Source organism: Halichondria panicea, chromosome 1, assembly GCF_963675165.1.
Source record: "Halichondria panicea chromosome 1, odHalPani1.1, whole genome shotgun sequence".
In the NCBI taxonomy this organism is placed as follows: domain Eukaryota; kingdom Metazoa; phylum Porifera; class Demospongiae; order Suberitida; family Halichondriidae; genus Halichondria; species Halichondria panicea.
This window is the reverse complement of record NC_087377.1, coordinates 1,733,230-1,751,130: the sequence shown is the minus strand read 5'-3', so window position 1 is coordinate 1,751,130 and position 17,901 is coordinate 1,733,230. Positions and strand designations below refer to the sequence as shown.

Here is a 17,901-nt window from a genome sequence, read left to right as displayed (position 1 = left end):
GTTCTGTAATATATAATTATATTGCATACAACATGCATGCATTTTGAGTGATTTAGCTTGGCATCATAATAATTATAATTATAGTATTATAGACAACATGCACAGACGAACATTAATATCAGTTACTTTTTTATTTTCTGAATTGCAACATTTTCCCATTAATGGCAACAAAACTTCTTTTTATTGCCTCTTGGGCCGATTTTTGAGCTTTAAAAGTAGCGAAGGCGAAACCTGCGGAGGGCCTGGCTGATATCCCCTTCGGTTGAACCTACATGTAGGCCAGCTATAGGTGCACCTTCTTTGATTGAATCTGTGAGGGAGTATAGAGGAACTAGTGACATGAACTCTATATAGTTGAGTCAATGATATATATTCAGCTCATAATTATTAGCCTATAATTATAGTATACACACGATTCCCAAAATTAATGGAGCCTCGGCTGTCAATTCCTTCAGCCCTATATATATATTGACCTGACCACAAAACGCTTGCAACACACATTGCATGGCTAACAAACATTTGAATGCAACTAACATAATACTGGATTTTATTGTTTTCTGGTGCATTTGCAAAAATAATTAAGTCTGCCATCTCCATATATATCCATCCCAGCTCTCAGCATCTGCCACATCGATTTCCCCCCAAATCTCACCTCCTCAACGTCGTCTAGCTCTGCCGCAACACACCAGGCCCATGGCATCTAAATGCAGCTGCAAGTACACGACTGGGTCGTGCAACAGCTGTGTGTGTGTGCCCAGGCAGGTAGAACCGGCAGCAACTGCATCAGAGCTACAGGTGCACAAATAAGGTTAGTCTCTATCCATGTTGTTATACCGTATAGCGGGTAATGTTCGTGGGGTAAATATTCATTATTTTCGTTGGCAGGCTGACCTCCACAAAAGTTTAACGTAGGCGTGGCTTACCGGAATGCAGTGCAGGCAACGAGACTAAACGAAATATTTACTCACCGTTTTTGGAGTTGAACGAATTTTTTACCCCACGAAACTTACCCGCTATACGGTAGTTAATTCACTCGGTGTTGTGTGTGTGTGTGTGTGCAGTGCTTGTCGAGTGCTCGAGTTTTTTAGTACGTCTATCAACCTACATAGTGCAGGTTGATAAGTCATCTCTATAGCCTAGAAATATGGGGGCTCCGTTAGTTTGTATTTGTGAAGATATATAGGTCGACAAGATGCATTGAAGTTGTGTATAACTGCCAACAACGACACTACTACTCTAACACAGAAATCTATAGAGAGAACTAATCAATTTAGATCTATAATTTATGCGCATTCACAATTGTATCCATGCCGATTGTAATTCATGCACAAGCACACTTCTTGTAAATACACTTAAGTCTGTGTCACTGATTCCTCCCTTACAGACGACATCCATTTATTTAGGAGGCCTGCAGAGCTAACTGTCTTCAGATTGATGGATTTCAGATAGAGTTGACACCTTTGATTCCAACCCCACCAGGTGCAGCCTCTTCGTCAGCCACCCCAAAAACCGTGAGGCCATGTATAGAATGCATGTAGTGTTCCGTATTATGTCAAATACTTGATAGCCAATGTGCATTGTGCATATCAGATCAATAGGGCCGAAGGAATTGACAGCCGAGGCTCCGTTAATTTGGCGAATTGTGTGTATATATGCATAATTATTACTACTGTATAACTGGTTCCTTCACCCCCTCACAGACGGCATCCAGAGAAATTTATTTGGGAGGCCTCCCTGCGCGTACCACCAAAGGGGTTATCAGGGAGCCCTCCGTTGTTTTGGCGGCACCAGCGTGAGTCATTATTAAGGGTGGTGGTTCGACAACTTAACTTATGCTATACTTCTCTCTTGTACAGAGTCTGGTCTTACCAGGAGGGAGAAAAGGAAGGGGGCACACTTCCGCTCATAATCGCTATAAAAGAGCGGGCAGTGCTGGTGCTGAACAATCAGCAACTAAAACGGAGTGGACTCGACTATCTTCAACTGCCTCACCTCACATCAGAAAACTGATATATACGTACACCTCACATCAGCATGGTATGCTGCAGATGTAAAAAAGGACTATGTACAAATTGTTGCAGCACAAGATGCTCAAACCAGGTTAGTCTCCCTCCATGTTATTATAGTTAATACTCAGTGTTGTGTGTGTGCATGCAGTGCTGGTCCCACTAGGGTTGTCATAAATCAAAATTATACACTTGTTCTCTGGTGCATGGTCTATAGTGGTCTATAAAATTACTCATGGTCTATTATTTTTTCTCGTGTGCATTGGTTTCGTTTCGTAAATGTTTGCCTCCTGAGAATACTGCTCAGATTAAATAATAAAAACAATACAAGTGTACAGGATTAAGCTACCACTATACTACTTCATGTATGCAGACCTATATCATTCTGTATGATTATACTGAGCTGCGTAAGGCTATATAGGTGAAGCCCTGTTTAGTATATAATTATAGCAGCTGTTTTTATGCACTCACATCGTATACAAGACTGAACCAGCTATCACTAGGTGTTTGTAGTACAATAGTACGGAAGCATGTACTTGATTTAGTTTATGTGATTCCTCCAATTCCCTCACAGGCTAGTTCTTCCACCCAGTGTGCCGCACTACTCCCGAACCCACTAGCCCTAGCTAGGGGCCTGACCCTACGGTTGAAGCGTTGCGTGAGTGTCCCGAACAATTATGCCTTAATGACAACATGTAGCCAACAACGACACTATGAGTGTCAGTGCTGGTCCATCCATTATACCCCACTCCCTAACTCACCAGCCCCACCTCCAACCGTATAAAACGATTATTTAGTGTGCCATTCGTTACACAGGATGTAGCATTTAACTGAGTTCATGTCATTGACCCCTGCACTCCCTCCACAGGTACCCGCTAGTCAGCTAGTTCCCCCTCCACCTAAGAGGAAATGTTCAGTGAGTGACCATGCGTGCATACATGTATTATATGCAGTTATGCTCGAATTCCCGAATTATATATAGTACAAGATTGCCTATTATTTGTATAAATTCAAGCCGCGCAAACGATTTGTTTTATGTTGTATCGACATGCATGTGTACGTGTTCTATATCTATATCTGTATCAGTGGTGTATGAAGCAATTTCACAATAGGGGGGGGGGGCTCGAGTTTTTTAAATGGAAAAAGCACGCCTATCAATAGGTCGACTAGATGCATTGGAGTTGTGTATAACTCTTCAGTCACTGTCTCGCATGAACAAAGCCAACAACGACACTATACTACTCTAACACAGAAATCTATAGAGAGCTAACCACTATATATATATACGCATTCACAAGGATATCCATGCTCGAGGAATCGTATATATATATATATAATTATATGCATGTTACTATTTTGGAGGATAATATTTAATAATGAGCTGAATATACATGTATATAACCGGTTCCTCCACCCCCTTACGGACGGCATCCAGAGAAATTTACTTGGGAGGCCTCCCTCCCCGTACCACGAAGGGGGACATAAGAATTGCCCTCTATTGTTTTGGAGGAACCAGCGTGAGTCATTTTTAAGTGCATGGTGGTTCGACAAATTAACATGTGCTTTACTTCTCAGTTGTGCAGTCGGTGGACATCCCATGGGCGAAGGGAAGGGAGGGGTTAGTACCATCCACTCACAATAATTATTGTATAAGTAAACCATTATACTTTCTGTATCGGGTTTGCCTTCATTACATTTTTTAATGAACTCTCAGCAAAATGGCCTTAGAAAAAAATATATAATTATTGATCAAAGGACAAAGTGTAAGTTTTAAATTTGTTCCTGTTTTTCGAGTGTGATGTGCTGGCACCATGCATGCACTTTGTCTGCAGGTTGAAATCAAAAAAAAAAGAGTAGTGACTGTATGTACTTGTGTTGGTTAATTGTATTTCTAATTAGAGTCTTTGTGTGTACGTATGTGTGTGAATTGATTTTAGCCAAATCACTCAAATGCTGTCTACATTGTGTTGCATGCACTGTACTGAGCACAATATATAGAACCTCTCACAAGAAGGTGCATGATCACCATGATGGCAAGTAGATCCCCTCCAACCAGCTGGTTCAATTGTGAACACCCACTCACTGACATTAGACCATGCACATTTGCCAGTAGCTACCTTTGACCCAATAGCCAACAACGATTCTAATAACGCAAAAAGAGTGATTCTAACCAATTGCTAAATCTATATAATATTTTATACACATCCATTATTATATCCACGATTGCATGCACAAGCACACTTCTTGTAATACACTTGTGTCAAGCACTGTCATCCACTCCTTTACAGACGCCTTTGTTCTCTACCCCACCTCCTGAGCAGCCACAAACATCCCTGCAGGTTCATCTGGTCCATCAGCAGAAACCGTGAGGGCCATGTATATATATTAATGTGAATGCATGTAGTGTTCCGTATTATGTTAGTTACATTCAAATTAATGTTTGTTAGTCATGCAATGTGTGTTGCAAGTGTTTTGTGGTCAGGTCAATAGGATCGAAGGAATTGACAACCGAGGCTCCATTAATTTGGGGAATTGTGCATATAATTATACATTAACTATAACAATAATTATGAGCTGAGTATATATCTCAACTTGAGTTTTATAACTGGTTCCTATCACTCCCTCACAGATCCCAAAAAATGCATTAATTTTGGGCGGCCTTTATCCAGGCGTGACTATATAGGAGAGGTTAAGGAGGCCCTCCTAATCCTCCCTTGTTTCGGGGAAAGCGTGAGTCATTATTAAGGGTATAGTAGTAGTTCAGTCGATTAACTTGTGCTATACTTCTCCGTTGCATATACATGTATATATAGATTGTGATTAACCCGGCACACAGGCCCTAACGAGTAATTAAAGCCACCTTTTTTAAAACACTCCAGTATTATACTATATGTAACCATAGAGTTTGTTGTGTCTTTCCTCTATACCCTGTACGTACGTAGTCCTAGCTTGCTCTGTCTCTGAACTTTAGTGTCAGTACATACGCACACTGGCACTGTATGCTAGGAGGTACGCACACTGGCACTGCATAAGAGATATAGGTATACCTTCAGAGTTTGCGTTGACTTTGTGTACATGCATGCATGTATATTTTGTATGTATCTACTCGTAGATTTGAAGAACCCCAAGACAAACACAAAGACAGCTGGTTTCACGCCCGAGGAGAGACAGGACTTCACAGAGCTACTGGAGGAGAGTTTCGTGGACACCTTCCGTCACCTGTATCCCGACCTCGCTGGAGCGTACACTTACCAGTTCAACGCCAGAGCCAAGAACACTGGCTGGTGAGTGCTCCCGCATTACTCTAGAAATAGAGTGTAATTTCAATTTCAGTGTGTGTGTGAGCAAAGCTGTATAGTTACAGCGGAACCATTTTATAACACAAAACATTTGGGTTTGTCCATTATAATTACCGTATATCTTCTAATTTATAGGACACTTCTAATTACCCCGGACTCTCTTTTGGGCAATTTTCGTTGTTTTAATACAACGGACACTCCAGTGCTTTAATATTACATTTGTTCTAAAAATCCGGACAATACTTTGAAAAGTTGAGTTACATTCACAGACGGCAAGTAAGACTTAGAGTGCTGCAGTTAGATAGCTAGTTTTAGATAGCTAGTGCAACTATTCAATCGCACAGCATTCTATTAAACTTAGCTAGCTCGCATGCAGCTGCTTGCTTGTTCTAATTATTCCGGACACTTCACATGCTCTATAAAAATCTGTTCCAATTATACCCGGACAATTTCCAAAATAATTATTTTTTGCTGTCCGATAAAGGTATGTAGGAGGTGGGCTTTTTATATCGTAGATGGTTAAGAGTGGCCATTAAGTACATTACTGTTAATATGATCACATTTCTTTTTCTTCAGGAGGCTGGATTATTTCGTGGTGTCTGAGCGGCTCCTCCTTCATGTAACTGATGTGGTGATTCGTAAGGAGGTGTTTGGGAGCGACCGTTGCCCATTGGTGATTGGATTGACAGACCACACCCACAAGAGAAGGACGAACCCTGAATTGATTGGCTATCACTAGCTGCATTTAGCCATTATACGACTATCTAACATAGAATGCAAACAAATAACAGTTAATGTGAGCACTTTTACTTTATGTTCTGGTGATGACTACGTTTTTCATCTTTCTCCCTCTATTTTCTATCTGGTTGCCATGGTGTTGCAAGATGTCCACTCGTGAGTCGTGAAGGGATAATATAATTAGGCTAGGTCAAGTATAATTATAACAATTAATTACCCATAATTAATTAGCTTCTGGTGAATAATCAGCTAGGAGACTTAGAAAGGGCGGCTAATTTATGAGACACAGAATCAGATTCACTGCCCACTTTATACAAACCACTTCCGGTGACCCAAAGTAGCGCTTGGGTTATTCATGGGGCTCCGGAGCTGGTGGTTGGGTGTCGGGAAACTGGCATCTGCCATCAGAGCGCTACTTTATCGGGAGTTCTGTAACTCACAGTATGCACTGCTCGGTGTGGTGTACTTTATGCTGCCCTCGAAAGCAGTACTTATGCTACCTTAAAAGTAGTACTTATGCTGCCCTCAAAAGCAGCACTTATGCTACCTTAAAAAGTAGTGCTTATGCTGCCCTCAAAAGCAGTACTTATGCTACCTTAAAAAGTAGTACTTATGCTACCCTAAAAAGTAGTACTTTACCCCCTAAGCAGTTTCTGGCCAGACCGCTTTTTTTTTTTTAAACGTTATCACTGACTGAATTGGCTCAGTAGATTATATAATTATAGGATCTGCTCTGCTTGTCATTATAGTATAGTGACTCAGAGAACTGATCTTTCGCTAATGACAAGTGCAAGTGGCACACGCAACACAAAAACGTATACACAGCGGATCAAAGAGTGTTTACTACTAGAGAGCATGTGGTATACATACAGGTGGTAGGATATAACTGGTGGTAGAATATAGCTAGAATTGGTCCATTTCTTCTTCAAAGTTCTGCATGTCTTGAATTGATATATCTCCACAAAAATCATCCTCTGCTTTCACTTCAGTCTTTACAGTTGGCAGTCTTGTCTCTTGTTTACCACCAGTGTCCCCACGCTGCATTCGGCTCTCCCGGAAATACTGAGAGGGGTGCTCCAAACTGAAAGGGGCAGCTTCAATCTGAAATGACAAACCAGTATTATAAACAAATAAAAACAGCAGAAGGATTTATTAACTCACAGCATGAGTGATCTCATAGTATTTCTGACAGGCTAGTTGGTAGTGGTCATCCTTCAGATAGGCGGTGATGTTAGTGACTCCTTTATGTGAAACTCCATGAGTGGTGAGTATCTGTCGAATGTGACTATCATCCCAGTGACGAAAAGGACACCCTATAATTATATACAGACAAGTATGAGAGAGTACAAGAGTATTGTAGGTGAGCTCACCGTGATGGTCTCCTTGGCCTGGATTGTTGGAGAGAATGATTTTGAGGCAACTGTATAGGGAGTGTAGTTGGCCCTCTTGCCCTCTGTACCATAGCTGTGTCTCACATTGTATGCATACTGCTTCTCAAACTGTGGGAAATCAACACCAAATCAAATGTACAACATGTGCCTATAATAGTGTACACCTTCTCTGGTTCCATTTTCTTGACAAACTCTGCTCTCCAGAAGGCCATAGCTTGGTCCAGTGTGAGTCCAATGCTCTTGAGGAACAGTCCGTACTGTAGACGACCGAAGTGCCTCACCAAGGTAGCAATGTTTGATGGTCTTGAGCATGGGGGCAATCCTCTTATCATCATCATCCACCACTGGTAGGTGGTTGCGGGTCTTCTGCAGGGGAAGAAGAAATGAAGTAGATGATGGGTACAGAGAGGGGTGTGTTTTACTTACCACTAGTTCCTCAGAAAGCTTCTGTCTGAACTTGTTGCACACCAAACGAGCAATCATTTCCTCATTGTTGACGGGTATGTACACAGCGCCCTGAGGGAACGGTAGGTTACACACAGACACACAGTGCTTGCAGAATGGAAGCTTACACTCTTGATGACCACTTGTCTGCTCTGAACCAAGTCCAGGGCGTCAGCAAATGGTACAATGTAGAAGCTGTCAGGACTATCTCGATAGAAATTCAGTTCTTCATCCTTCAGCTGGACAAAGAATTTGAGCATTTATTTATATTTGCCTAAAAATTAATAGTTATAGACTCACCTCACTGTCTTCCCTGCTGACAACATCAAAGTTGAAGTCATCTTTGTAGCTGTTAAAGAACTCTGCTCGCTCGGAAAACCCTAACAATTCTCTAAATCTCATAGCCTGAAACTAGCCTCGACCCCAGGCCGATCCGTCTCCAATTGAACGCTAGGTCGCCTACAACTTCTTTCTATTAAAGAAAAATCGGCCTGGGACCGAGGCTAGCCTGAAACTACAGACCTTTGCAGAGTTCTTGCAACTTGATGTCTAGAGCGGAAGTGCCTGTCACGTGAACCATTACGTAACAAGATTGAATTCTGGCTCATTCCTAACCAATTTTTCTCCAATAGAGCCTATTTAACTTTGTTAAACTGGGAAAAATTTGACCTATATAGGAGAAGGCTTTGAATGCCTTTGCACAGCTAGCTAGCTGAAGCTATCATGAGTATTTCAATCGTTTTGTGAGTTACTATTAGTCACACAGCCTGTGTCGCAGAACAGCTGGAGCTAAGGCTTAGCTCCAAGCCTAAGAGAGATTTAACTGTCTATGACTAGACTCTCAACAGCTTGCAGCAACACAAAATGAGCGGGCAGGCTGGGGCAAGCCACTTTATATAATACTGGGAAGCTACACTCCTATTTCATACTTCTCTGAATAACTAGTAACAAGTAATTATTTTAGTGATACATCTTGAGAACTCAATGTAAAAAACTTGTCTTACTCAGCAATGTTGGGCTCACGTGATGTTGTGTGGCTTTAATGTACAAGAATATCACGTGCCAGTAACTTCCGCTTTAGACATCGAGTTGCAAGAACTCTGCAAAGGTCTGTAGCCGATGTCTCAAAACAGAAGAAGGGGGTGGGGCTCACTATTTCTGCACATGCGATTGATTGTGACTAAACCTCGTGGTTGAAATTCAACTCTGTGGAGAAACTCCAACATGGTGGCTTGTCCTTCCAGCCTAAGCGACTGGTAAGTGGATTGTTGTGTACCTATAGTGGGTATAATCATAGTAACTTTTGTGCTAATAATTATTTTATGTATGTAACTAGCAAGCGTGAGTTGTTGCTGTTCGACATTCTGCATTCTGCAACATTTCAGTCTGCAACCTATTAACAATTATTGCTGTTTTGCAGATGTCTCAACTCTTAATTGACAACACAAACCAGCGAGATTGATGTGACCGACTGCTGAATGTGCCAGCAGATACACAGCACTAGATTACTAACAGAAGCACTCAAATAAACAAGTGAGTCAAATACAAGTGAAGGAACATTATTCAGTATGTTCTATAAAACTGCATGCTAACGATCACTGTTGTTTTGCAGATGTCTTTCACATTTCAACTCTTAGTGACAACACAGCGAGACTGACTACTGCATGCGTATGTGGAGGTGCAATACAAGCTCTATATCATTATAATTTTTATGGACTGAACGGTGCAGTGTTGGAAGCAAGCACACGTTAGACAAGTGAGGAATATTATTCCGTATAAAATTATAGTCTTATGATTGTAGCTACAGTTATTTAGCATAATTTCATGCATGAAGCATAATTGTTGTAATACAAGTGACAATATATAATTAATTATATTCTTTTTTCTCCCATGCAGGTCTTAACTCTGCAAGAGTGTACTGGAGCTAGGTTGTTTCCCAAGGGGTAGTCACTCCAATGCCATTGAAATTTGTAAACAAGAGTCTCTACAGTATGATGGGAGTTCAATGAAGTTTTGGATAACACCTGCATGTCTTGTTGTTATTGTCTGTTGGTCACCACCTGGGCACTCCCCTGGACTCTGAGACAACCCTCAGTTGTGAGAAGTAGGTATTGTCTTATGTTTGTGGTTTAGCACAGTCACTTGTGGTTTTGTGGAGAGAGTACAGTGTGCATAATTAGTGTCTGCATGTGTAGTGCTTTGTGACAGCATTGAACACTTATCACTTTGAATATTCATGCACATCTGCAGACTGATGAAATAATAATGGTCTGTTGCTTGCAAGTTCGTTTCCCGTTTCTATGCTATCAAGATCGTGACAGAAATGAAAGTAGTGTGACTGTCTCTCTTCCTTCGACTAAGCTCTGTACGTATCAGGTGAAATAAATACAGATATTACACTTTGCCCATTCACTGTCCATTAGTGCATGCAAAGTAATGTCCCACTGCAAGGTATCTAAGTTTGTTCATCATTGTTAGAATATTCCATAGAGAAGAAACGCTCTTGATGTTTCAATGTAATTATATGATTGATTTTGATGGGGTACACACTCAGAACAAGTGTTATGGGCAAAGTGTATGACTGTCAGGGTTCTATCTGTTTTATTGTTTGGGAGAAGGTAAATTGAATATAAAGGAAGTTTGGAGAGGGTCCCCCTTTAGGGAGCATTTTTCATATGGATTCTCAGAATGAAAGCCTGATGCCATTTATATAGCTTTTGAAATTAAGAATTTGCAGATAGTAAAGTATCCTCTGTATAATGCCTATAGGGGGTTCGAGAGCTGGAATCCCCCTCCTGCATGTTAGTATATAATCTTTCCATCAAAATGGAAAACGTTGAAGACCAGAGCTATAGTTGAAGATGATCGGTTTTTGAAAGATTTCCACACGTGGTGGTAGCCTACATTAATAAGAGTTGCACCTTGCCAACCTCTGAGCCCTCCTATACTTGTCTAAAATTGCTACGCCTTGCACTATTGCATGTCTTAAATCAGATAGGATACTGAGTGACATTGGTGTGTTAACGTAACCCCATGTTGTAAGGACAACAATGGAGGAAATGCTAGATCCAATAAAGCCAATGCTATTGTGTGGTTAATTAGCAATTGTCCAGTTCATTCTTATGGCAACAGTAGGAGGACAAGTGCTGTGGTCGACTTCCCTCATGACCCCTTTAACCCTTTCCCGGCTTTAGCCGTCATATGACGGCAGCGGTAGTGATAATTTTCAAAAAATCGTTGTGGGCACTGTGTTGGAGCTATGCACACACTGTAGGTACCAGCACATGCGCATTGGGCTGCTCTTTCACGTGGTATCTTTAATATCTTGCCTCGAGGTACACTTTGTGCAGTACTGTCGAAAGAAAAGTGACCGTTTGATAATGGCTACAAGATCTTCGTAGTACAACCTCAGCGAGGTTCTAGGGCAGCTAGACAGTGAGAATAACTATGCTTATGGCCTTGTTGAGTAAGAGGACAGTGACTGGGATCATACTAAGAGAGGAAACTACTTTTCAGAGGTCAAGCTATAAACATAGAGCCTAAAGAGCCAGAGGAAGAAGCTCCTGAGCATGAACCAAAGTCCTGGACCTTGTAAGTAACTATGGAGTATCATATGTAGTCTGTATAGCTTCAGTATGGTATGCTTAGTCTAGTTAGTACACAAGTGGACATCATGAGCCACCATTGAACTTGTAAACCTGTGTGTAGGTGAAGAAAACATTTCCCGGGAAAAGAGCGTCTGCCGATACGACCTCGCAGAGAAGTTTCTGCTGATCCTGATTGAACCATGTCACCGTAAGAACATTGAGAACACTTACTTAGTGTTTTTAGTTACTTCATGCCTTCATACAATATTCTTTATGTTCATAATTGTAAAATGTGTAAAAAATCGTTAATTAGTGGGGGGTGGTCAGTTGCTAGGTAACGATGATGATGTCATGGTACCCCCAGGATCTGGGCTACCTGTAGGAAATAGTTGCAAGTGATTTCAATGCATTGTTCATGAGATATTTATTTTTAAAGAAAAATATGTATTTATTCTGTATTTTGTTTTTTTAATTAAAGCCGGGAAAGGGTTAAACAATCCAACAAACTAAAACTTACCGGGGGAGTTCGTAGTAGCTGCTTGGAAGTTTTCTGAACGGGGGTGGTTCTAAAAGTATTTTCATGGTATAAAGGCAAATAAATAAATAATTCAGACATTCGTGATACTACAACTATATCCCTTTAGACTTCAAAATCACGTAGAAACTTCCTAAACAGTGCCTACCATAATTATAGCAGGTAAATTTGGGGAGCCTAATATTTCGCAAAGAGGCAATTCTTATCTATATTATTGGTGATTTTTAATTTGATAATCGTGCTGTGTGGTATTATTGACCTCATGCGATACTGTGGCTCAACCTGGCTAAAAATCAAGCAAAAAAAAACATTGGTGCTATTTTTAATTTTGGCGCCCCTCACCTTTTGAATTGGCATATTGCCATGGTTACTATAAATTCTCACCCTGACGTTTAATCTTGACTTCTGCTCATCTCTGACTGATTGCAGCTGAAATTCATTTGTCACCAAATGCAAAAATTTCTGGTTTTGATTATTATACATTTGAAACTGGAACACTTTTGTGCTTGTCGTATAATAAAGCTGTGTTCTCATTTTTACTGCATTTACTAGTTTTTGGAGTTATTATTATTGAATTCTTAAAGTCCCCAGCCCACAAATCGCGGCCGTTATTCTGAATTAAAGTATACTTACAGAAATGACACAATGTATTAGTTCAGTAAACATAAGTTACAAAGTGATTTTGATTCTTGCTATTCTTCGCAACCTTTCTGCTGTGTGTCATGAGACTAGATTCAGACATGCATCTTAATTATGTACGGCTAGTAGAAGGCAGGATCTGTACATTGTAACGTGTTAGTGTAGATATTGGCAAACACTGAAGCACAGTTGAGAACTCAAACTCATGGATTTTTATCGAGGTTACATAACTTATGATGTACATGTAAGTCAAGTGTTCAGTGGGTATGCCTATGATTGGAAGCAGATTAGTTTTTAGACGATGCCTTTACACTCTTGAGTACCCAGTCTATCCCATCATGCATGTTGAGATCAAAGTTATTCATGGCACATTGTATATGTACGTATACTGCTCTCAAATGCATGCTGTAAGTACTGCAGTTGGTCTAAGTCTGGTATTATACTTAAATTAGCAACTACTCACTTTTTACCATCCACCCTTTACAGTGAGTAAACATCAAAGCATGTACAATTACCTAGTACGTATAATAATTCCAATAGGCACAGCTCTATGGTACCCAAAACCAGACTCAATGGTACAATATTCTAATATTCTCGCTGATAGCTAGGGCTAAGTGTCCTACTCACCGCAATCCCTTCTTCAGTTTTGGCCGAGCATGGTTGTATCTGCCATCGTCTGTCAGTCAGCTCAGTTAGCTTCATATCATTGCTGATCTGTGGGGAATGAATTACATGCAATGATGATCACACAATTCTTGTAGGTACATCAGTCATGTAACTATAAGGTCTACTCTCAGCTAGAATAAACGGAATAGTACACTTACATCATCAGCTTTTAAAGCCATCCCTAGGTCTTGTTTATTTGCAAACACTAGTAGGGGTACTCCAGTGAGTTTATCCTCCACCAGAAGCTCATCCAACTGTACTCGTGATTCTTCTAGTCTACCAGAATCAGTGCTATCCACAAGTAGATCTGAGGTGTCAATGATGTGGGTTTAGCAGGTTTGACCATAATAATTATAATTATATAGACTAAAATTATAGCCGTACATTTGTATATTATTTTGTACATACATGTAGTACAATCCTGGCTATAGACGTGACAGTTTATGTTTATATCTTATATACTTACGCTGACACTTCCTGTTGCCTGCATAAATATAGTTTGCTGTTGGGTTGGCGGCGCTTTGAGCACTGGAGCACTGCAACAACCATCTTTTTGGTGAAGATCTCACAAAACGAATATACCACGTAAATGAATGTTTGCATTATTTAGACACGTATAATCGAATGTCGCTAATAGTCGCACTCTCCAGCTCGTTTACTCATATTCAATGTCTGCACGTAACGATAATAGACGTGTACTACTAAACCAATCACCATGCCTATAGGCTGACACAAGAACCACCTTCTTGAGTTCCGCTGCCCACTGCTTTCAGCCCTTCTTGAAGGCCACTTCCCACTGCCACGATTTCTTTTACAGTCCTCATTTTATATCTCAAATCGTGCCTGACTACAACCCATGGCTGGAGCCAACCATTTTAAACTGGAACATTTTTGTGCTTATCGTTGTATATATAATAAAGCTGTTCTCATTTTAACTGCATTTACTAGTTTTTGGAGTTGTTATTAACTTGAATCAGAAGATTGGTTGTTGAGAGAATCAGTGAAGATTGCCATCACTCAAGTGGAATTTAAGGAAAGGATCGTCTTAATTTATGTTACCATTCTCTTGGCACTGTTTGAACACTTTACTAGCAATGTCATATTTACTCGTTCGTATATCAATCGAAATTCGAGCATACGATTGAATGTATATAATTATAGTACAATAATTGTTTTTTATAATCTGGATTAGTTTCACAAGAGCTCTGTAAGTTGCAGTTTCTGAGTTACTTGCCTGCATAAATTCTTCCACCCTGTGAACGCGTCTCTTTTAACCCTTTCCCGGCTTTAATTAAAACAAAATAATACAGAATTAATACATGTTTTTCTTTAAAAATCCATATCTTATGAACCATACATTGAAATCACTCGTAACTATTTCCTACAGGTAGCCCAGACCCCGGGGGTACCATGACATCATCATCGTTACCTAGCAACTGACCACCCCCAACTAATTAGCGATTGTTTACAAACATTCACAATTATGTACACAAACAATATTATACGAAGGCACAAAGTGCTATAGACACTAAGTAAGTGTTCTCAATGTTCTCACGGTGACATAGTTCAATCAGGATCTGCCGAAACTTCTCTGCGAGGTCGTATCAGCAGACGCCCTTTTCCCGGGAAACGTTCTTCACCTACACACACGTTTACAAGTTCAATGGTGGCTCATGATATCCACTGCTGTACTAACTAGCCTAAGCAAACCTATACTGAAGCTATCCTTTTCAAAATTAATATCCGAGTTTGGCAGCATCACCCTTGCTCTCCCTGATCTTATTATTATAATAATAACATTTATGGTATAGCAAATTTGCAATTTATCTCTAAACATTTTTTCGCTATATGTCTACCAATACCAATTATTAATATACAAATAATTATAACGACATCACTTACCAGTGCTACATCGAACCTCCTCAAGTAAGTCACAATCTCTTGATGACCTGCATAGCATGCAGTTTCTTTAATTTTCTTTTCACAAGTGCCTAGTGATGGTAATACAACTTGGCATCCTAATAATTATGGCCTGACATTTATAATTTATAATGTTCAACTTTTAGATTTCTACTGTAACTTCGTCTTTTTCCATATATATTTCGAACTTTTTTGAACTACACCACAAAGTGTAAGAAAATTACAGCAACTCCTTGTATATCTGTGCAACTCGTGCACTCGTCTGCATATAGAAGTAGTTCAGTCAGTGTAAGTCTTCATCTTAGGAAGTATTTATGTACCTTAGGCGATTGCTCTATATCTCTGCTCCCGCGTCTGATTTAGGTATCAAGACTCTGTCTTACAAAAAATGTTGTGTTTCCTTTGCTTCTGCATACCCACCTACCCTTGGATGTGATGACACTGCGGCCATAATTTATAGTCATCTTGAGACATATCAGTGGAAAGCCGCACTTTTCCAACAAGGCCGCTAGATCTCAAAAGTTGCACATGTTTCTCTTCAAGGAATGGCATACTTTTCCACTATGAACAAACTACTCACCAGTCAAACAACTTCAGCACAACGCGAAGCCACCAAACAGTAGAGCAGTTGTCAGACATCAAACCAGACAACCAAACAGGTTATACTAGTATTTTACTATAGGGCTACCTAGTCAGTGCCGAGCCCCTCTTGAATTCCTCTTCTCCCATTGTTTTCAGGGCTTCATTGTGGTTTGCTGCAAAGGTGGTTAAATACGTAAAAAAGGCATGAAACGAGAAACGGCAATCCCGTTTTCTATATAAGCAGTTACCATTCTACCCCAACGTACCTTCATATCTCTTGCAAGCACAGCATTTCCATCATGGGGTCCCCAGTACATAACTATTGTTCAATTTTGTTAATGCCTTTTAGGAATGGAATAAACAATGGTAAACTCAACTAGCCAAAATGAAACACAATAAGTACAAGTTGGAGAAGTTCCAAAACAATAGAATAAGATAACACGGTGATAATAATTATAAAGGTACCGTTTTTGATAATTATTTCAATTATTTTTTCGCTATTTCCATTTTCTAATACATAATTATACTAATGTTAAAAAGATAATCAACATTTACGTTAGTTGATTTAAAGTGATCGCGGAAGTGAGGTCGAGGGTGGAGACAATTAACTGCTTCCCCCCACCCACTAGAATAGATCTACTATAATTATAGGGACTAACCTTGTTTGTGCACGAAGACCCTGGGGGGCAGTATGTGCAGGGGGCAGTATGAGCAGGGGCTGCCTTTCTTCTGGCACACACACGACTGACAGGTGCCAGTTTTACATCTACAGCATCTCGCGGTTGACATCTTTAATTTGTGTACATTCAACAAATCTAATTATTACATTTATAATTTATCAAGTCATCGGATGCTAAGTTACTCACCAATCGGTCCTTTGATAGCTTCGCTTCAATTAGCGCTGTATCGTCATCTATGTGTCCTACAAAGAAGCGGAACTGAAACTTTCTGATTGAGGAGCTCATCGCAAGTATATAATAATAGCATAATTATTTATATCAACTTGCAATTCTTTCGATGGTCTGAGTATTCCCTGCCATTCAATCAATAAGTATAGGAGATATCAGGATACATTGACTACGCACATCGACTCAAGGTACTACCAATAATAAAGGTGGTTGATCCTAACATGTATTTATAACATAAAATTATACCTCACCCCAATGATCTAACTGCCGTATAGCGGGTAATTTTCGTAACTACCAATTTAGTATTTTAAGTACAGCTCAACAGCTTAGGATAGTGACGCATTGAATCTCTTGCAGTAGAATAATTCCGTCGTTTTAATTTTCGTTTGATACGAAAACTTTCTATGTGGTATTATACATGTACATGATAATTGTAGGTGGATGATTTTGATCCCATATTCTCGTCACGGAAGAAGCTGCTCCCTAGACACAGTGACTTGAGCTTCTATAACTGGGACACTAACTTCTCCTCGTCCAACTCCACTCCTAATTATCAGGTACGTGTGAGAAATATGAAGTACGTGGGTATAATATATAAGAGGTGGTTGCCAAAATATGTATTAATTACATGTCGTCATGTTTTCGTAGTTTTTCTTTGAAGGGCTATAACTTGTGTTGAGAACGTCCAATTTCAAAAAGCTAATTATTTTATTAGTAGCTGTTTGGTAGTGCTACAATAATATTTATGGTGTCCTTAGATTCCATTTGAGTGTATTTAGCAGGGAACTATGAGCTATAGTACCAGTACTATAGATTGCTCTGGGCTACAAACTACAACATTGTACATTGTATTGTGATTTACAAGAAGATACACATGTAAAAATTATTGTAGCTACATGTAGATGCTTTGTCTAGTAATTATAATAACAGAACTAGAATGAAAGAGAGAAGCTCTAGTTTCTTTTTTTGGCTTTGTTCGAAAGCAGTAGGAGACGCTCGTTTTTTGGGCAGTGTGCTGTGCTTTTTTGCTGCAAGGCTGCATGGGGGAGGAGCTGGATGTATGGAAGTGCTGAGATTCTAGGTTTGGCTTCTTCTCCTAAAGTTCCTTTCGCTTTGTTCAAGAGTAGGAGCCGCTCGTTTGCTGGGCTTGTTTGCTGCAAATTATAGCTTATAGGTGTCTTCCTTT

The 17,901-nt window shown here is 40.0% G+C and overlaps 2 protein-coding genes, 1 long non-coding RNA gene and 1 pseudogene across 7 annotated transcripts; 2 read left to right on the top strand and 2 right to left on the bottom strand.

Moving 5' to 3' along the window:
* Positions 1-611: 611 nt before the first annotated feature.
* On the top strand, positions 612-5,788 carry LOC135332060 (uncharacterized). 4 transcript variants are annotated; one of them, XM_064527379.1, is made up of 12 exons: positions 612-808; positions 1,385-1,511; positions 1,701-1,792; positions 1,857-2,100; positions 2,581-2,664; positions 2,875-2,922; positions 3,442-3,523; positions 3,582-3,624; positions 4,295-4,371; positions 4,636-4,736; positions 5,119-5,290; positions 5,441-5,786. In XM_064527379.1, exons 4-11 carry the CDS (start codon positions 2,035-2,037, stop codon positions 5,122-5,124), a joined length of 507 nt encoding a protein of 168 aa, XP_064383449.1. In that variant the 5' UTR covers positions 612-808; positions 1,385-1,511; positions 1,701-1,792; positions 1,857-2,034; the 3' UTR covers positions 5,125-5,290; positions 5,441-5,786. The 4 variants fall into 4 exon arrangements, with proteins under 4 accessions (XP_064383449.1, XP_064383473.1, XP_064383466.1 ...); XM_064527396.1 differs by lacking the exon at positions 612-808 and having other exon boundaries at positions 1,147-1,511; positions 3,590-3,624; positions 5,441-5,788; XM_064527387.1 differs by lacking the exons at positions 612-808; positions 3,442-3,523 and having other exon boundaries at positions 1,171-1,511; positions 3,590-3,624.
* Positions 5,789-6,750: 962 nt separating this feature from the next.
* On the bottom strand, positions 6,751-8,323 carry LOC135332832 (DNA primase large subunit-like; annotated as a pseudogene).
* A 714-nt stretch (positions 8,324-9,037) lies between these two features.
* Positions 9,038-15,343, bottom strand: LOC135332411 (uncharacterized). Its single transcript, XM_064527719.1, has 4 exons — positions 15,208-15,343; positions 13,464-13,612; positions 13,267-13,353; positions 9,038-9,154 (listed from the first exon to the last, which is right to left on the bottom strand). Exons 1-4 carry the CDS (start codon positions 15,263-15,265, stop codon positions 9,059-9,061), a joined length of 390 nt encoding a protein of 129 aa, XP_064383789.1. The 5' UTR covers positions 15,266-15,343; the 3' UTR covers positions 9,038-9,058.
* On the top strand, positions 9,040-17,272 carry LOC135333331 (uncharacterized). Of its 2 annotated transcripts, none has more exons than XR_010393825.1 (7): positions 9,040-9,134; positions 9,299-9,411; positions 9,491-9,634; positions 9,775-9,982; positions 10,129-11,469; positions 11,587-16,903; positions 17,153-17,272. It is a non-coding gene; the product is annotated as an uncharacterized LOC135333331 (long non-coding RNA). The 2 variants fall into 2 exon arrangements; XR_010393826.1 differs by having other exon boundaries at positions 9,775-9,986.
* Positions 17,273-17,901: the final 629 nt, after the last annotated feature.